The sequence below is a fragment of the Amblyomma mixtum genome, chromosome 5, assembly GCF_055824585.1.
Source record: "Amblyomma mixtum isolate Tamu chromosome 5, ASM5582458v1, whole genome shotgun sequence".
Classification (NCBI taxonomy): domain Eukaryota; kingdom Metazoa; phylum Arthropoda; class Arachnida; order Ixodida; family Ixodidae; genus Amblyomma; species Amblyomma mixtum.
The window spans coordinates 64,792,777-64,811,333 of NC_143016.1; the positions used below are offsets into that span (position 1 = coordinate 64,792,777).

Here is an 18,557-nt window from a genome sequence, read left to right on the forward strand (position 1 = left end):
TAATTTTTCTAAATGCCTAAATATTGACTTTAGACGGCAGATGTGAATAGCAAAGTTGGAGAGCACCTTCAGAAACCCCCCTTCTATTTATTTGCGATAAAGAAAGCCTCATGTATATATTTTTTTCCCGAGCTCCAAAGAAAGTCTGCGAAATACAAAAAAATCACGTGAGTAACGCATTTGCGTGCCACGATTGCGCTGCTCTCAATCCTGGCTTGAGTGAATGAAATCAGCTGCTGCTATGGCGTGACGATCCCACTGCTCCGACAGGCCAATATGTTGACGGTGGTTGCGATGCTCGCACGAGCCGGTCTGCAAGCGTGACAGCACAAGTTGCGCCGCAACCACCGTCGACATATCGGCCTGCCAGAGCAATGAGGTCGTCGCGCCTTGCCAGCAGCTGATTTCATTCACTCAAGCCAGGATTGAAAGCAGCGTAATTGTAGTGCACGAATGCGCTAGTCACGTGATTTTTTTGTATTTCGTGGACTTTCTTTGGAGCTTGAAAAACAGACACACATGGGGCTTTCTTTATCGCAAATAAATAGAACGGGGGTTACTGAAGGTGCTCTCCAACATTGCTATTCACATTTGCTGCCTAAAGTCAATATTTACGAGTTTAGAAAAATTATCTTAATTGCTAATTAATTAATTGCAAAACAAAAAATTGCCTATGATGCACAAGGTACATGTAAGTGGCTTCCCTGGCCTACCTCAAATATTTTATCTTTTAACCCTTGGCTGAGGTTAGCCTGACACCCTGTATATATCCTTCATTTTTTTCAAAAGGCTGCCAGTGCATATTGCTGTACATGAGCTTGCTCAAAACACTCGCTAATGTATGTTTCATCAGTTTATTTCCTGCAGACTGATTCTTTGCTCTCTGGTATTTTCTTTTCTCTTCCGATTGTTTTCCTCACCTTATGCTCAGTATATATGCAATAACCTGTTTAAGAGCATTCAGCATGTTTGTGTGGTTTCTTCCCGCAGAAAAAAATTGACAAGATAGCTTCAGAGCCTTCCGTTGCTGCCACATCTGCATCCCGTTCAGAGTACCAGGAGGAGAACTCTGGGCATTTGAATGAATCTTCCAGCAGTCATGAAGGTGGCTACGATTCACACTCTCACAGCCCCCGCCCAATGGCTGCAGCTACTGAATCAATAGCCCCAAGGGTGTCAGTGGGCTCACCGCCCCATCCACTAGCTACACCATCGTCCCAACCAATATGGGGTCATCGCCTTGGCCCTGCCAATGCAAGTCATTACACACCAAGGCCCAGTTGCCCATTTGCCTCAACCCCATTTCGTGGTGAGCCCCCAGCTCTACGTCCACATTTCCTGCCATTCTATTCACCACAACTAGCTGCAGCAGGAGTGGCTACGCCTGGACAGGTGAGGGCATCATTTTTTCTACTTTCTGTACGAAGTCTTCCTGGTTTATGCTTCATTTGGAAAATGCCTTCTGCCCAGCTAACGGCATTTACTTTATCAACAATTAAGAGGTAACTTCAGTTGTCTACTATGCATTGCAATGCCAACATGAAAAACACAAATATGCACACAGGGGGACAAAATATATATGAACTAAATACAAGACAATTTGTAACTCAGTCCAAAGTGACCAATGTTCTTAGGAAAGAATTTTCTTTTTTTTTCTCCAATTTCATGTGCTGCATTGGCGCAGAAACCAAAAAATAATGTAATTGGTGACTTTTTGGTGATTACAAAACTGTTCTTTGTTTGTTAGCTGCTACAGAAATTTCTGTTGAGACAGCACAAATCATACACCCGCATATAGCAACGAACCTCAAAGCATGTTTTTGGATTCTGTCTTCCACAGCAGGGCACTTCAATGCCTCACTGTTACTGCAGTGACAGTGGAGCGCTGAATTCTCAAGCTTTACTGCAGGCTTTTAGCAAGAGAGACTATTTTAAGGCTTTCACAGTATGCACTCACTTGTCCATTTTCTCTTTTTTTTTTTTTCATTCACAGCCCCGTCTTTCATTTCCATTTGATGTCACTCAGTCAGCTCTGCCTGATTCTGCCATCAGTGGCTACCCCCAATTCCCGAATGTGGATGCTGGTCAAACGCCAGTCTTCAGCCGCTTTCTGCCACCATCTCAGCCACCTGTGATGCAGTATGGAGCACCACAGGCGCCGGCTGTTTCTCTTGCTGCTGCTTCTACAGGCACACCACAAAACCTGCAACATGGTCTCCAAACACCAGCAACCCTCATGGGCCCTTTACCGACTGGAGCAGGACCTAGCATGATGCAGGCTGTACCTTCGTCGTATACTGTTCGTGGCTTTGTGGCTCCACCCCCAGCTGTCTCTTTCTCACCACCCAGTGCACCCCAGCCATGCAGAGTGCCTGCAGACGTGCCTACGCCAGCCTCTGTTATTCCTGAGAATAAGGCTCCATTCACTTCCATTTACACAACACCTGGAGTAGCACCTAGGCCAGTACATGGAGCACCACAGGCACCAGCCGTTTCTGTCACTGCTGCTGCTACAGGCACACCACAAAACCTGCAACATGGTCTCCAAGCACCAGCAACCCTCATGGGCCCTTTACTGACTGGAGCAGGACCTGGCATGATGCACGCTGTGCCTTCGTCGTATGCTGTTCCTGGCTCTGTGGCTCCACCCCCAGCTGTCTCTTGCTCACCACAAAGTGTACCACAGCCATGTGGAGTGCCTGCAGATGTGCCTACACCAGCCTCTGTTATACCCGAGAATAAGGCTCCATTCATTTCCATTTACGTAACACCTGGAGTAGCACCTATGCCAACACATGGAGCACCACAGGCACCAGCCATTTCTGTCGCTGCTGCTGCTACAGGCACACCACAAAACCTGCACCATAGTCTCCAAGCACCAGCAACCCTCATGGGCCCTTTACTGTCTGGAGCAGGACCTGGCATGATGCACGCTGTGCCTTCGTCGTATGCTGTTCCTGGCTCTGTGGCTCCACCCCCAGCCGTCTCTTGCTCACCACCAAGTGTACCCCAGCCATGCGGAGTGCCTGCAGACGTGACTACAGACGTGCCTTCACCAGCCTCAGTTATACCTGAGAGTAAGGCTCCATTCACTTACATAACACCTGGAGTAGCACCTAGGCCAGTACATGGAGCATCACAGGCCCCATCCGTTTCTGTCGCTGCTGCTGCTACAGGCACATCACAAAACCTGCAGCATGGTCTCCAAACACCAGCAACCCTCACGGGCCCTTTATTGAATGGAGCAGGACCTGACATGATGCAGGCTGTGCCTTCGTCGTATGCTGTTCCTGGCTCTGTGGCTCCACCCCCAGCTGTCTCTTGCTCACCACCAAGTGTACCCCAGCCATGCAGAGTGCCTGCAGACGTGACTACAGACATGACTACAGACGTGCCTACACCAGCCTCTGTTATACCTGAGAGTAAGGCTCCATTCACTTACATAACACCTGGAGTAGCATCTAGGCCAGTACATGGAGCATCACAGGCCCCAGCCGTTTCTGTCGCTGCTGCTGCTACAGGCACATCACAAAACCTGCAGCATGGTCTCCAAACACCAGCAACCCTCACGGGCCCTTTATTGACTGGAGCAGGACCTGACATGATGCAGGCTGTGCCTTCGTCGTATGCTGTTCCTGGCTCTGTGGCTCCACCCCCAGCTGTCTCTTGCTCACCACCAAGTGTACCCCAGCCATGCAGAGTGCCTGCAGACGTGACTACAGACGTGACTACAGACGTGCCTACACCAGCCTCTGTTATACCTGAAAGTAAGGCTCCATTCACTTACATAACACCTGGAGTAGCACCTAGGCCAGTACATGGAGCATCACAGGCCCCATCCGTTTCTGTCGCTGCTGCTGCTACAGGCACATCACAAAACCTGCAGCATGGTCTCCAAACACCAGCAACCCTCACGGGCCCTTTATTGACTGGAGCAGGACCTGACATGATGCAGGCTGTGCTTTCGTCGTATGCTGTTCCTGGCTCTGTGGCTCCACCCCCAGCTGTCTCTTTCTCACCACCAAGTGTACCCCAGCCATGCGGAGTGCCTGCAGACGTGCCTACGCCAGCCTCTGTTATACCTGAGAATAAGGCTCCATTCAATTACACAACACCTGGAGTAGCACCTAGGCCAGTACATGGAGCACCTCAGGCACCAGCCATTTCTGTTGCTGCTGCTGCTACAAGCACACCAAAAAACCAGCGACGTGTCCTCCAAACACCAGCAACCCTCATGGGCCCTTTACCGACTGAAGCAGGACCTGGCATGATGCAGGCTGTGCCTTCGTCGTTTACCATTGCTGGCTCTGTGGATCCACCCTCAGCTGTCTCTTGCTCACCACCAAGTGTACCCCAGCCATGCGGAGTGCCTGCAGACGTGCCTACGCCAGCCTCTGTTATACCTGAGAATAAGGCTCCATTCAATTACACAACACCTGGAGTAGCACCTAGGCCAGTACATGGAGCACCTCAGGCACCAGCTATTTCTGTTGCTGCTGCTGCTACAAGCACACCAAAAAACCAGCTACGTGTCCTCCAAACACCAGCAACCCTCATGGGCCCTTTAACGACTGAAGCAGGACCTGACATGATGCAGGCTGTGCCTTCGTCGTATACCATTGCTGGCTCTGTGGATCCACCCCCAGCTGTCTCTTGCTCACCACCAAGTGTACCCCAGCCATGCGGAGTGCCTGCAGACGTGCCTACGCCAGCCTCTGTTATACCTGAGAATAAGGCTCCATTCAATTACACAACACCTGGAGTAGCACCTAGGCCAGTACATGGAGCACCTCAGGCACCAGCTATTTCTGTTGCTGCTGCTGCTACAAGCACACCAAAAAATCAGCTACGTGTCCTCCAAACACCAGCAACCCTCATGGGCTCTTTAACGACTGAAGCAGGACCTGACATGATGCAGGCTGTGCCTTCGTCGTATACCATTGCTGGCTCTGTGGCTCCACCCCCAGCCGTCTCTTGCTCACCACCAAGTGCACCTCAGCCATGCGGAGTGCCTGCAGACGTGCCTACGCCAGCCTCTGTTATATCTGAGAATAAGGCTCCATTCACTTCCATTTACGTAACAACTGGAGTAGCACCTATTCCAGCACATGGAGCACCTCAGGCACCAGCCATTTCTGTCACTGCTGATTACAGTAAGGGCAACTTGGCAGCTCACTTCAAGACACAGGAGCAGGCCGGGCCCTTTAAAGTGGTATTCGAGAGCTGCAACGACAAGGTCCAATTAACAGCACTGCAAAATGACTTTGAAAGGGACCGTGATGCACATGAGGAACAGACAGAGGTACCAGAGTCATTGCCCCAATCGAATTGTCTGCAGCCAGTGCCAGGGGATGGGAAATGTGAAATAAGTGATGTATTACGTTTACTTGACAAGATGTGTTCTGAATTGAAGCCCTTGGAGGGTGGCACACTGTCTAACGAAATCAGCAGAATTCGCAGCCTCATTTCAGAGAGCGTGAACAGCTCTGATGGACATCTCTCAGATGACGAAGAGGAAATCTACATCTCTAGAGGAACTTCACCAAAAAGATGCATTTCCACGTCTGAACCTTTGAAAGTGCCAAGGGATGGGAAATGTGAAATAAGTGATGTATCATGTTTACCTGACAAGATGTGTTCTGAATCTAAGCCCTTGGAGGGTGGCACACTGTCTAACGAAATCAGCAGAATTCGCAGCTTCATATTAGAGGGCATGAACAGCTCTGATGGACATCTCTCAGATGACGAAGAGGAACTCTACATCTCTAGTGGAACTTCACCACAAAGATGCATTTCCACGTCTGAACCTTTGAAATCTCCGTTAAACTCATGCCCAAGCCCACCAGCACCGTCAGCATCTTCCATAACGGGGACTGGCAACGATATGGCTTCTGGTACACCAGCTGCCATTGCATCGACACCAAGAAATGTAATTACAATTTATCTGCAGTTTACAGGGCTGTTTTATGTACATGTGTATGAGTGTTTGCTTTAGTTTGTGTGTGTGTGTGGCGTGGTGTGGTCTGGTGTAGTGTGGTGTGGTGTGTGCGTGCGTGCATGTTTATGTGAGTGTAGATGCATGCATTAAAGTGTGTGTGAGCATGCATGTGGGTGTGTGCGTTTTTTAACACTGAAACACTTCGAAATTTTGTAATGAATTGGAAATACATTTCAACTTATGAAACTCTCTGCTTATATACAAGAAAAGCCACTAGCAAAAAAATTCTATTCAGCATACAAAAACACTAGTGAGCTGAAAAAAACGCATCGATAAATATTCAAATAAAATGCAAACAGTGTATATTGGTACAGTACCAGTGGTTATTGCTCATTCTATTTGGCACTGTTGCTTTAAATACAGAAGAAAAGGCAGGTCTTTTATGTATAATAGATGTAAGAACACTGAACAGAAAGTGGCAGTGCCACTTAAGGATCAAAATCAAAATGAAAGGATCAAAATCAAGAAAAAGTAAAGATCTGATGGTAGCATTAGGTGGGAGTTGTCAGAACTTTGGATGACCATAGTAGTCCTCTCTGCAATCTAACGTTAAATTCTGCAACATTCTTTTGTTGGTGTAGAAAAGTGGGTAGATGCCACTGTGCACCAAATGGAGAGCTGTGCACACACCATGGCCGGCACTGTTAGTGTTGTTTGTTTGCAGTTTTCCTTCATCTTTGTCTGTACATTCATGTGTACACGTGCGTGCGTGCGTGAGTGTGTGTGTGTGTGCATGTGTGTGTTTTTTGGATTTTGTGACACATTTCAAGTTGACCTTAGATGAGCTGACCATGAAATATCTGTGACGTAAAATGGCACACATAGAAGCTTAGCTGCATGACATTGGGCTTCTTTTCTGCTGCAGCATTTACTCAAGCTATTTACAAAACCTAGTTTAGCTAGAAGTCGGAAAGGGAGCAGTAGTGCGGAGGCCAGCTGTACAAAACGTTTCTACCCCAGCATGTCACACAGGCAATGTGATCACAGGAAAAAATCCTATAGCGGTAAAAAAAGTTGTATAAAATATGCGTGTAAAGGATTTCTGAATTCAAAATTATATTTTCATGGTGAAAATGTCCAAATGGGATTGTTTATGGTCCCAGTTCAAATGGCTTATTGGCCCTGTAGCTGTTGGGACTATAGTAGCTGCTGGACAAGTAGCTGCCCCAGTAGCACAATGTTTATTGCATAACCCATCTGTGTAATGATATTCATTTCTGATCTTTCTGAAAATTACAAAAAAGTTTTAAAGTAAGAGTTTGTGGATGATAAGCACACTCCAAAATTTGAAGAAAACAGAAGCACCCTACAGTAAAGCATGTCATCCTGCAACCGATCGAGATCTACCTAAAGCGAGAACAGCATTTAAAGCTGTAGAGCTTTAACATAGCAGTTAGTGCCAACAAGAGCAGCAACAAAGCACTGCAACTTATATGAGAGACTTATACACTCACATTCAAAATGGTACTATGAGCTCATATTCTCCCTCTTTTAGGGCATCCCACAGGTGTTAGTAGGGAACAGTTTATAAACAGTTTTGTCATTAAATTTCAGTACTATTTTTTGCAATTTATAGCATAAAAAATTCAAGAGATCTAGCTGAAAAGTTTTGTTAATTGAGGAACACCATTATGACAAAAAGACTGAAAAAAGCTGTCAATTCAAGAACAAAAATATTCCGAGTAGGAGTCAGCACATGCCCCTTCAATACCAGAAGGGCCAAAGACAAAACCAATGGATGCCCTTGTGGGGCCATATACACCAATAGAAAACCAGAAGGCTTCCTTCTGGGACCAGGTGAAACCATTAGAAACCAGCAGATTCCCATTAACAAATTTTCATCTGGGAAATGCTCTGGCCAGAACAGTTATCATCGTAAGCATTACATGTCACAGTCCAGCCATTACTAAGGCTTGCTGGTTTGTAGCTTTTATCTGTGTCATTCTTTCACAGACTGGTTGGTGTGTCTCTAGCATACAGATAGAGGAAAACACCTTGAGAATTTCAATTTTGCTATTTTTTTGTTGTTCACAGCTTTTCATGAAATTATTGCTAAATATCGACAACTACACTACAAATTCAGGGGTCCCAGAGAAGACCATAACTTTGGTTAAATAATTTATACAGTGTCCAAAAGTGCGAGCTTAGAGCTTGCAAGTTCCTAATTTCTTGACTGCTTTTTTTCTGTGATTACAGTCTGGGCCTGCAGAGCCACAGAGTGTTGAACTCTACATGCAGCATATGGTATCCTTGCCTCCAAGAGTAAGTGCCACATAACTTTGCACACGGAATGGATTAAAAAAAACTTTAGGCTGCATAATTTTTCTATGATTTTTGTCTTGTGAAGGTGAAATAAAATGGCATTTTTTGGGAAACTTTTTTCTTGAACAGCATGAGAATGAAACAGGGAGAGCTAGGCTCTGGAGTATTCTAAATATTTCATCCATGGCTCGAACAAAAGTTGTACGAGAATCTTCATAATGATGCAAGCTAGTTGGTTACCATTCTTCAGAGAACTTCGAAAATGCAGGAAAATGCGACAAAACAGGACCACAAAAAATTGAAACAGCACTGCTGATAAACGTAGGAGGCCATTAATGCAGTGCTTATTCTGACTTTCTCTCCTGTGGTGAAGTCAAAAAGAAGGTATCTGTTTTGAAGTGAATTAAAATCGCATTACCAGCACGTTGCGCATTATAGACAGTGATGCATTCTTTGAAAGCATGACTCTGCATGAAATACAGAAATTTCAAAGGAGATCCATACAAGTGTTGCTCAAGAAATGCAAAGAATATACCGTGTTCTGCAACTTTATCGGCACAGGTTTGAAAAATTCTCCCGCCACAACTGTTGGCTCGTTTGTGGTGAAACCGCGCACAAAGCTTCCTTATTGTTGTCCGTTTTAAGACATAGTAAGTATAAAAGTGGTACTTACTAGGTTTGGTCACGCGAGATGCGAAACAAGAAGCACCCGTGTTGAGATCGAGCTGCCGTCATCGAATTTCTGCCGAAAGATACTTGTGGCGTCATCTGGCATCGCTGAAGGAAAGCGCCGCGAAAGCAGACGGCAGAAATACGACGAGACAATGGAGAACATATCTTTTATTGGTAAATCACCGTTAAGTCATTTAATTTGTTTACGATAGTTTTCAAAATGCGTTGGCCGAAAAATATTTCACGCGCTTAAGCAGACGACATGGCCCGAACGACGCATTCAAAGCAAGCCGCCGCGCTCGTTGCAGTGCTCGCCTCGGCGCTTCCGTCGCGGCGCTTTCCTTCAGCGATGCCAGATGGCGCCACAAGTATCTTTCGGCAGAAATTCGATGACGGCGGCTCGATCTCATCACGGGTGCTTCTTGTTTCGCATCTCGCGTGACCAAACCTAGTAAGTACCACTTTTATACTTACTATGCCTTAAAACGGACAACAATTAGGAAGCTTTGTGCGCAGTTTCACCACAAACGAGCCAACGGTTGTGGCGGGAGAATTTTTCAAACCTGTGCCGATAAAGTTGCAGAACACGGTATTAGATCAAACACAATCATTACCATGGATGGCAATCAAATTACCTCATTACTAAGAAAATGCTCCAGTGTGGTATAAGAGCTTGCACTTTGCAGTACATTTTTTGCATTAATCATTGTTGACTGAGACAAGAGAAAGGTAAGAATAAAAACAGGGCAAATGCTTTCTGAGTTTCATAATGCACCTTATGTCCGTATGAATTATTGTATGCTTACGTAAGCCGAGCATCATATCTGATTGTTGGTTAAAAAAAGTGTCTCATTTTTTCTGGCTGTCATAGGACGGGGTACAGACTGGTGAGGAGGAGGAAGTTTTGCTCTACCAGCAGGCCAAGTTGTTCAATGAGAAAGACAGTGAATGGAAGGAGAGTGGCTTGCATGACATCAAGCTTATCCACAACCGTCTGACCCAACAGACTAAGCTGGTGATATACCAGCAGCCTGTGAGTTTCATGCAGCTCTCTAATGGAGTGCTCGCTTTTTTTCAGAGCAAGCCTTTTTATTTAAAAGGAACAGTTTTTGACCTTTCTCAGTCATGAGTTGTGTTCCACCCTACACCAGAGAATTGCTGTTTCATCCTTAAATCAGACAGTGCCCACTATGTTCGTTTAGGCATATTCGGCCTCCAAAATCCCAGCTCTGCTTTGATTGCTGAGCATATTCAGTTCAACTCAATGGATGTGAAACAGTTCCATTCTTTACTCTCACTTATACCTTACCATACTTACCTTACTTACACCCATACCCTACCTGTACAATGTATGTTCTTCATACGTTGTGTAAGATCGCCCTCAGAGTTCATATACCCGCATCCAGTGAGCACTAAAACTTCAAGTTCGCGCTGTTATTCAGGAAATAACAGACTGGATTCCAAGAGAAGGCGAGTGTAGCAAGGGGGCTGTAGAAAGTTAAATGGACAGATGAGATTTGGAAGTTTGCTGGAATAAGGTGGCCACAGCTGGCACCGGACAGGGTTAATTGGAGAGATATGAAGAAGCCTTTGTCCTACTTTGGGCATAGTTAGGCTGATGATGATGATCGTGATGAGAGCTTGAGATGAATGGACATATCCAGGGCCTAGCTGGTGGAAGGAAAACCTTGTGTGCCCTTTAGCATTTGGTGCCATCTAGTAAATTTCTCGATGTAGTGAAAGTGCAACTGTTTGGAATGTGCGCATACCTCAATCACTGGAGCTCAGTGTGTAATAAAAGTGCTTGATTGCAGCTAGAACAGGCCTGTCTTATGTAGCACCTTTCATTGAAATCTCTTACGTGACTGCTGCACCTTGTGTTATAGCAAAAATATATTTTGTTTTGCTGAGCCACTTTCTTGTCTCGAGCAGGCTTGCAACGTGCTACTCTCCCCTGAGCTTCAATTCACCAAGAGAGATGGCTGCACTGTTGAATGGTCAGCAACAAGCTTCTCAGACGACATTGGAAGTTCATACCTGCTTGCCCTACGTTTGAAGAGCAATGAAGCAGCGCAAGAATTTCTGGATGCAGTGGCACAACTGAGGTCCACTATGTCTAAATCAGCACTGTCTCCCGTAAGCAATGTGTACTAGAGCTATCAGCTGCCTGTAATTCCTTTAACAGTTCCATGTCAAACGGCGTACCACATATTCATGATAGCAGTCAGCACAAATTGCTGCTGAAACATTGCACCAATATTACCTTTCTAGGTTGCATTAACGTAACTAGTGTCCTCCTTTGGCAATGCCGAGACAACATATATAGAAAAACATTGCTGCAACATTTTTTGCGATGTTGTGTCCACATTTGACATATGTACACTCGGCGTCAAAAGTAAATGGAAGGCGACTTTGTCAAAACAATTTAATTTCTTTAAATCTAAAGCATAATGGTCCATGTTTGTCGGCGCACAGTGCAATTTGCAAATTCACAATTAGGCTGCACATATGTATTCAAGGATGCATGAATTGGAGGAGAAATTATTAATTTTTTGCGTTAATATTGCCTTCCATTTACTTTTGACGACACCTGTACATGCAGCATTGCCACAATGTTTCGTAACATAAATGTAACATTCTTGAAAAGTTCAGCAACTCTGCACGAGCATGCAGGCCTGCCACTTGGTAAGCTTCACAACATATCACAATGCTTTGCAAGGACCAACGAGAGTGACTCTCACTTAAGCTCCACAATACAGTACAATATGCAACTCATACACTCACCTCCGATCGGATAACATGAATTCAGGTTTATATAAGGGTGATAGTGGCAAATGGGTAATAAACACAGCTTTGGGACAAATTATTGGAGCTGTGCATGCAATCTATGGCAGGTTCAATAGAAGAGGTTTAGTTGCAAATTACTGCTAGCTTAAAAAAAAAATTGTTGACTGTAGCAAAGCCAGAAAAGCTCTGGAGCCCTGTGCTTGAAATATATTTGTCATGTTGCTTTATTGTTAGGATTCAAATGTTATAACAACGTTCATCATGCTATATTGCCTCAACGTTGCTTCTTGATGTTGTTCCAATGATGGCTCATAACCAATTTCTTTCATAACCAATTCTGAGCAAGTGGCTACGTCAGCAGATAGTGTCATCCTGACCAACTTATGGACACGTTGCTGCAACGTTGGAGCATGTTGCACAACATGATAAAACATTGCTGACATTGGCTTAATGTTCTGCATTTTGTACTAGTAGGGACTCTATGAAGAAAGATTGTCATAGGAACTCTATGAAGAAAGATTGTCAGTCTTTTTTTATGATGGTTTCCCTTCTTTTTTGAGTAGAAAGAGCTAGTTTTACTTATAGCTGCCTTGATCAAAAATTTTATGCCCTGAAAGAAAAAGTATTAGCAAGCTGGGAGCCACACTTTGTGTGGCTTTGTGTGATGGCAAGTACCGTACGTAGAAGGGTCACACTTTTTTTCCGCGGTTTTGACGATCTGCAGCCTGCTAAGGGACCGGCATTCTTGCGTGGAAGTTTTCCGACTACAGTGGAGCCCCAATTATTCGTCCCTTATGCTGAGACATGCATTTTTATCACCGCTGTCTCGGCGAATCCTTGTAGGGATGATAGAACGCACGCCCGGAGACTGGCACGATCGAATTCACTACAAGAAGTAACAGGTTGCTGGACCAGTTCACTGCCAAACTTGGTGTGATTCTAACTTAAAATCAAGATCCTGCCCTGATTTGGCACTCGAATGGCCGACAGTTCGGCGCGACGCACCGCGCGTACGACCATGTGTGTGACACATGGCTGTCAGTGTGAGGTGGCATTTGTCTCCATGGGCTGCTTTTTCATGCGCTTCAGTGTCAAAGACCTTGTGGAAATTATTTTACGTTCATTTTAATGTGAGTTTACAACAAACCGGTTACAAGATTTGACTTTTTATAGCAGGGGCGTAGCCAGGGAGGGGGCCCCCCCCCGAAATTTTTTCGAACTGTCACCGACCACAGCATGGCCCAAGTATATATCGCGACTTCTGCTATCATAGTTTTGTCCTTGCCCGGATCGTCTGTCTTTCTGTGTGTAAAATTTACTATCTGTGATTGCACAAGATGCTTATTTGCCTTGTTTGACGCACTATATAGAGTGACTTTTGCTTAGATACGTAGATTTAATGGAGACGTATGTGCGTGTAGTTAAATATCTTGTTGTGAGGTTTTGTGTATACATACAGTGACTGTTTCCAGTGACACTTTTTTGTCCTTCTAATGTATATTGTGCAGAACTCCTCGTTTTTACATGTGCTCACTGCTGCGACTAAAATTTTGGTGCAATTGCTCGCTATACACGACCGGTGACAGCTGCTGCTGCGCAATAAACTAGAACGAAGGACAGCGTCATTGAGATTTTTCCCTGGCCGTTGCATATGTACAAAAATGTAAAGGTTCTTGAAAGACAAAGATTCCTTAAAATATTTGTCCTCTGCTTGCTCATTTCATAGCCGTTACGTTTTTCATATCAGCGGCTTGCACTACTTTGCTGGTTTTGGATTGATATAGTTCTATACTTCGTGTGATATTTATTAAATATGCAAAAACATGGAAGCATTGGTATCAGGGTCTGCCACGATTTTTAAGACATACAAATACATTCTTTTATTTAAAAAATGAATATTTCACTTGTCTAGACAGTGCATAGCATTATCTAATACATAATGGCATTGCCTATATGCCAGTGCAGTTATTATTCTTGCGTTTGATCCCTCCACAAATTCTGTGAGGAGGCCGCGCTGCAACATGAGCCCCTCCCCCCCGACCAAATATCTGGCTACGCCACTGTTTTATAGTAAACTGATTCAAAGCACTTTCGCTGTGGCTTTGATGCGAAGCACGCAAGGCCTAGCGACACAGCACGTCCCAAAGAAATGCGCCGCTAGCGTGGGAGCACCCAGTTCTAGCTTTTTTTGCACGGCATAATGTTTTTTCCTTTCTGGTGCTAACACCGAGCGCGCAAGGTGACATAGCACCGCATGTTCGCGGTTCAGGCGGAGTTCGGCGCGCGCGGGACTTGATTCTGCGTGGTCATGCAGGCAGTTACCGTATTTATGCTTGTGTAGTTTAAAAATAAAATGAAAATTGTTTTTTGAGGAAAGAAAATGTCACAGTAACTGTCTCACATATCTTGGTGGACACCTGAACTGAGCTGTAAGGGAAGGGAGGCAGGTAGGAGTGAAAGAAGAGAGGAAGAAAGAGGTGCCGTGGATGGCTGCAGAGTAATTTTGACCACTTGGGGGTCTTTAGCATGCACTGACATCGCGCAGCTCAAGGGCGCACGCCCTTTTGCGTTTTGTTTCCATCAAAACGCGGCTGCCGCGGTCGGTCTGGTTCAAACCTTGGTACTCTGGCTGAGTAGACGAGTGCCTTAACCACTGAGCCACTGAGGCAGGTGCATGCAGCGTTAGGCACAGAATGTCAAATCCTCATCATGAATATCTGTCAAACTTTTCTGAAGGCAAACGATTTACTGGCAGGCTACCCACCAGTGGAGCTGCATGCACGCTGTCGTATTGCAAGCCTGCCTCCTTTTTACTACTCTTGATAGATTTTGCTATCCTAGTGAAGCAAAATCGCAACATTTAATAGCCCTGTTATTTACCATGAATCTGAACATAAGAACGGGGTGTAGGGTAAGGATTTTATGGAGGATGCACATAGTAAATGGACTCGTCAAGTATAGTATTTCTTTTAAGGCCGTTGGGGCAGTTTCTTGATGGCACATATGTCCGAAAAGAACACTGCAAGGAGGGACCCTATGGCCTCCCCTTGACTCTGTGCCTGGAATTAAATTTACAATCCCTTACTTCTTGGAGGTAGAAATGGTGACAGAAAATTTATCTTCAATTTTTAGCCTTTGATGTTCTAATGATGCAAAACTTGTGGCATTTTTGCACTTATGTTTGTTAGAATTGTGTCTCTGTTGCTTATACTCAGTACTTATGTTGGATGACAGTTTTCTTAAAATCTTCTAATATATGCTTTTTCCTTGTTTAGTCCAAGAACATGGTGAATGGCGCTGACGAAGAAGCCATGGATAACCCTGCGCAGAGTCGTTCAGAATAAGGACAAGAGGAACTTCAAACTGCTGTCCTTTATTTTCATTCATTATATTTTATTTTAATTTTCAGTGTCAGTTTTATGGATACGAGATGTTATTTGGAGATCAGAAACAATCCTACCACATTAATGTTAGTATAATCAGCACTGGTGCCCCAGATAAGAGTACCGATTGGAAGAGGCAAGAACAATTAGGAGCGATTTCTGGGCTCAATACTTTTTGCATGTTGTTTCAAGAGTGCTCACTCTGAAGTTTTCTGTGTGCGAGGTGTCACTGAAAGGTTTATTTTGCCCCATGAGGCAGAGTAAAAACCACATGTGTTGTGTTTGTATAAAATTTGTACACTGTACATGTGTGGCAAGTCTGCTTTCTTGGAGAAACAGAGTTTGAAGAAGAAAATAAAGAAAGCTTTCTGCATGAGACTACTTCTCAACTTTCTATCCAAGAACTGATTCATCTGCTTCCACTAATGCAATTCAAACCGTGTATTCCCCTTTGAATACCTGCTTGTTCTTCTATCACAAAGATGCAGCAGTTGACCACAAAATACTGGTCTGCACAAAGAGTTAAAAATGGAGCTGGCTCTGTGGGCTTTCTCAGCAGGCTTCCATGTTTTCTTCAGTGCTGGCTATCAAGGAGAACGAGATGTGTTTTGCTTTAACTTCTATTGTTACTGCATGTCAGGGAATGATGTTCTGTGGCTCTTTAAATGTCTGCAGAACTACAAAATTATTTCAGCTGTCCTTAGGTCATTTTGAACAGCTGACTATTTGATGCCCAATGGGAACGAACTGGTGGCATTTGTAAATGAGAACACTTTAGCATGCCGAATAATTAAGTGACCTGAACAATCTTCCAATATGAGATTTCAACGGTACAGTGCTATGATGTGTTACTGCACCAGGCGCCTTGAAGACAATTGTGGACTATGTTGTGGACATATGGCACATTGCCACTCTTGTCGAAGTGTAGTAGAACATTGTTGGTGAACTTGATTGAACATATTGCCACTCTTGTCGAAGTGTAGTAGAACATTGTTGGTGAACTTGATGGAACGAGGGCATTGTTTCTTGACATCGGGGACAAACGAAGGTGCTCCTTCAAATTGGGGACGAACTATTGGCAACAGTGATGTTGCTTCTTTAAACGGTGGATGAACTTGATAAAATCGGGAGGTTTATTCTTGAAGCTGTGGACGAACTGGATGCGAAGATGCAGTTCCTTCTAGGGCTGGTTGCACGGGTGCTGTGAATTCTTGGGCGTTGCGAGTCGTTTTCTCGTGTTGCAAGGCTGTCTTTGAAGCTAGTGAAGGAAATACTTGATCCTTCTGTAGTAGCAGTGGTCTATTTAGAAATAATGAAAAGAAAGGAAAAGATTTTTGTTAGCCCCGGAATCTGCCATCGCTACGGGAAGCACCTGAGCTAGGGCAGCGGAAATAAAGGGATATAGCAGCAGGCTGGAGAAATGAAGTGAAAGAGGTGAGGGGACAGGCAGAAAGGATATGTGGGAGAGAGGTACAATATACAAGTATCCTATTTACACTATTAACATATGTACGGGTCGGGCAGGTGTGATGTCCATAATCAATGATCCTTCTGATAAACCACGTTCTTCGTGAACACCTAGCGATGAGACGCCAGTTACTAAACTGTCTCTCATTGCCTCTTCTGGGGATGAAAAAGCGGGCACGTTTGTCAGGTCTCGGAGTGCGGCTATGTATTCTGTAACTGACTCAGTTGGCTGCTGCATTCGGTTGTAAATTTTCGTTGTACCACAGCCAAATTGGTCGAGAGTGAAAATTGGTGAGCAAGCAATGCTACTGCAGCCTGATACACATCAGGCGTACGCAACGTCTCCTGTTTCGGTAGACGCCGCCGACGGGCACGACACAATCTCCAATTGAGTTGTATATATATAGTGCGTGCAAAATAAATTTTTGCGACCAATTCGTCCCCTGAATTCTAAATCAACATGTGATTACATGTTTTCAGGCGATGCTGAAGAAGTACCGGATAAGTACAAAGGTTTATATCGATTGTGCCCATGGCACCACCGGCGTCCCCGTAAGGAACTCAGGCGTTTGAAGACCGGTGAACCCCTGCGTTGGGTTCGACATTTTAATTTCTTTATCCTGTAACTTCAGCAGTATTTTATTTCTTCAACTCCAGTTGGTTATGTTCACTGCAGCTTCTATTACGTGGTACAGTCGTTCCTCAGCTCAATTTTCAAACTTCCTGGCAAAAATAAGACACTTTGGAAATTCTAAAGTGTGCTTGGCGAAAGCCCTGTACGTGGTCTACCCACTGCCGCTTCCCCGAACCGCTTGGCGCGTGGTGGGCTTCCCGCATTTGCGGTTTTTATTGTCTTTGGCGACTGCGGTCGCTTTTTTTATTGTAGTGTTAGAGCGCAGCTCTTTGGCGCCCGTTTCGCGGCGTCGCCGTCGCCGTTGTCCGTTCGGCGTTCATTGTGTTCGTTGGCGTTGTCGTTTTACACTCCGATCATATTAAGGAAAGGAAGTGCGTATAACTGGCTCTGTGGGTCAGTGGACGCCTGAATCGCGCTTTTGTGTTGTTGTTGGGGCCGCAAGAGCTGTTGCCTAGCAACCTTCGCGGTGGACACCCGAACCGAGGAAATGGGAGTGAAAGAAGAAAGACAGAGGGGCCGTAGTGAAGAAAATGAAAATTGTATTTGAGGAAACGAAATTAGTCTCGCATATATCTCGGTGGGCACACACATCCGTTTGTAGAGAAAGTGGGAGTGTAAGAAACAAAGAGGCCCGGGCCCGTGGTGAAGAAAATATGATTTTGAGGACAGAAGGTTCCGCCGCTGCGCGGAGGAGAGGTCACAGTTGGCACGATTCCAGCGCGCGGACAGACACCGCGAGCATGAGCCATTAAAGGCTTTCGCGGTAATACCCAACATGGGGGGTGACGTCATCGGCTTCTCCGACCAATGCTCAATATGGCGGATGGCGACTTCCTTGATGTACGAAAATGGTGGCAGCCTCCCCGATTTCTCGATGGCCGGTTACAAGAATATGGTTGCGGCCTCCAGGACTCCTAAATGGCCGGTTGCAAAAATGACGTGGCCGCCTGGACTCCCACCCGCCGCGGTAACATGGACATGGCTTCACATGAAGACAGACGACAAGCGCGGGTTCGCACGCTTGAGAGGCAATATGGTTATAAAGAGGGCGTCTATTACGTGGACATCACAGGGCCGTCGCCCGCGGGATTCTTCACGGCTGCCGTAGTCCACCAGGGAATGAATGTCGATGGGCTATCTTTTCGAGCCCCAAATTCAACACGAGCGGAGGAAGTCGCAATAGCTCTCGCTGCCGCCGATCCAAAATCGAAAACGGTAATCACAGACTCTCGCCGGGCCTGTGAACATTATCTTGCAGGCGAAATATCACCTCTTGCCTCGCAAATTCTAAGACGCGCTCTCGACGATCTAACTCGCACAAAAGTGATCTGGGCTCCTGGCCACCAGGGTCTAC

The 18,557-nt window shown here is 45.3% G+C and overlaps 1 protein-coding gene across 4 annotated transcripts in view; it reads left to right on the plus strand.

Annotated features, from left to right (window-relative positions):
• Window positions 1-15,478, plus strand: part of LOC149342459 (RANBP2-like and GRIP domain-containing protein 8) — a 101,369-nt gene extending 85,891 nt beyond the window's left edge. For 2 of the 4 annotated variants that reach the window (XM_089544821.1, XM_089544820.1), the window contains exons 21-26: window positions 991-1,392; window positions 1,994-5,929; window positions 8,195-8,260; window positions 9,804-9,965; window positions 10,865-11,068; window positions 14,995-15,478. In XM_089544821.1, the coding sequence (XP_089400947.1) occupies window positions 991-1,392; window positions 1,994-5,929; window positions 8,195-8,260; window positions 9,804-9,965; window positions 10,865-11,068; window positions 14,995-15,063 (4,839 nt within the window). In that variant the 3' untranslated portion in view covers window positions 15,064-15,478. The remainder of the gene's footprint in view (window positions 1-990; window positions 1,393-1,993; window positions 5,930-8,194; window positions 8,261-9,803; window positions 9,966-10,864; window positions 11,069-14,994) is intronic. The other 2 variants (XM_089544822.1, XM_089544823.1) reach the window with 2 other exon arrangements.
• Window positions 15,479-18,557: the final 3,079 nt, after the last annotated feature.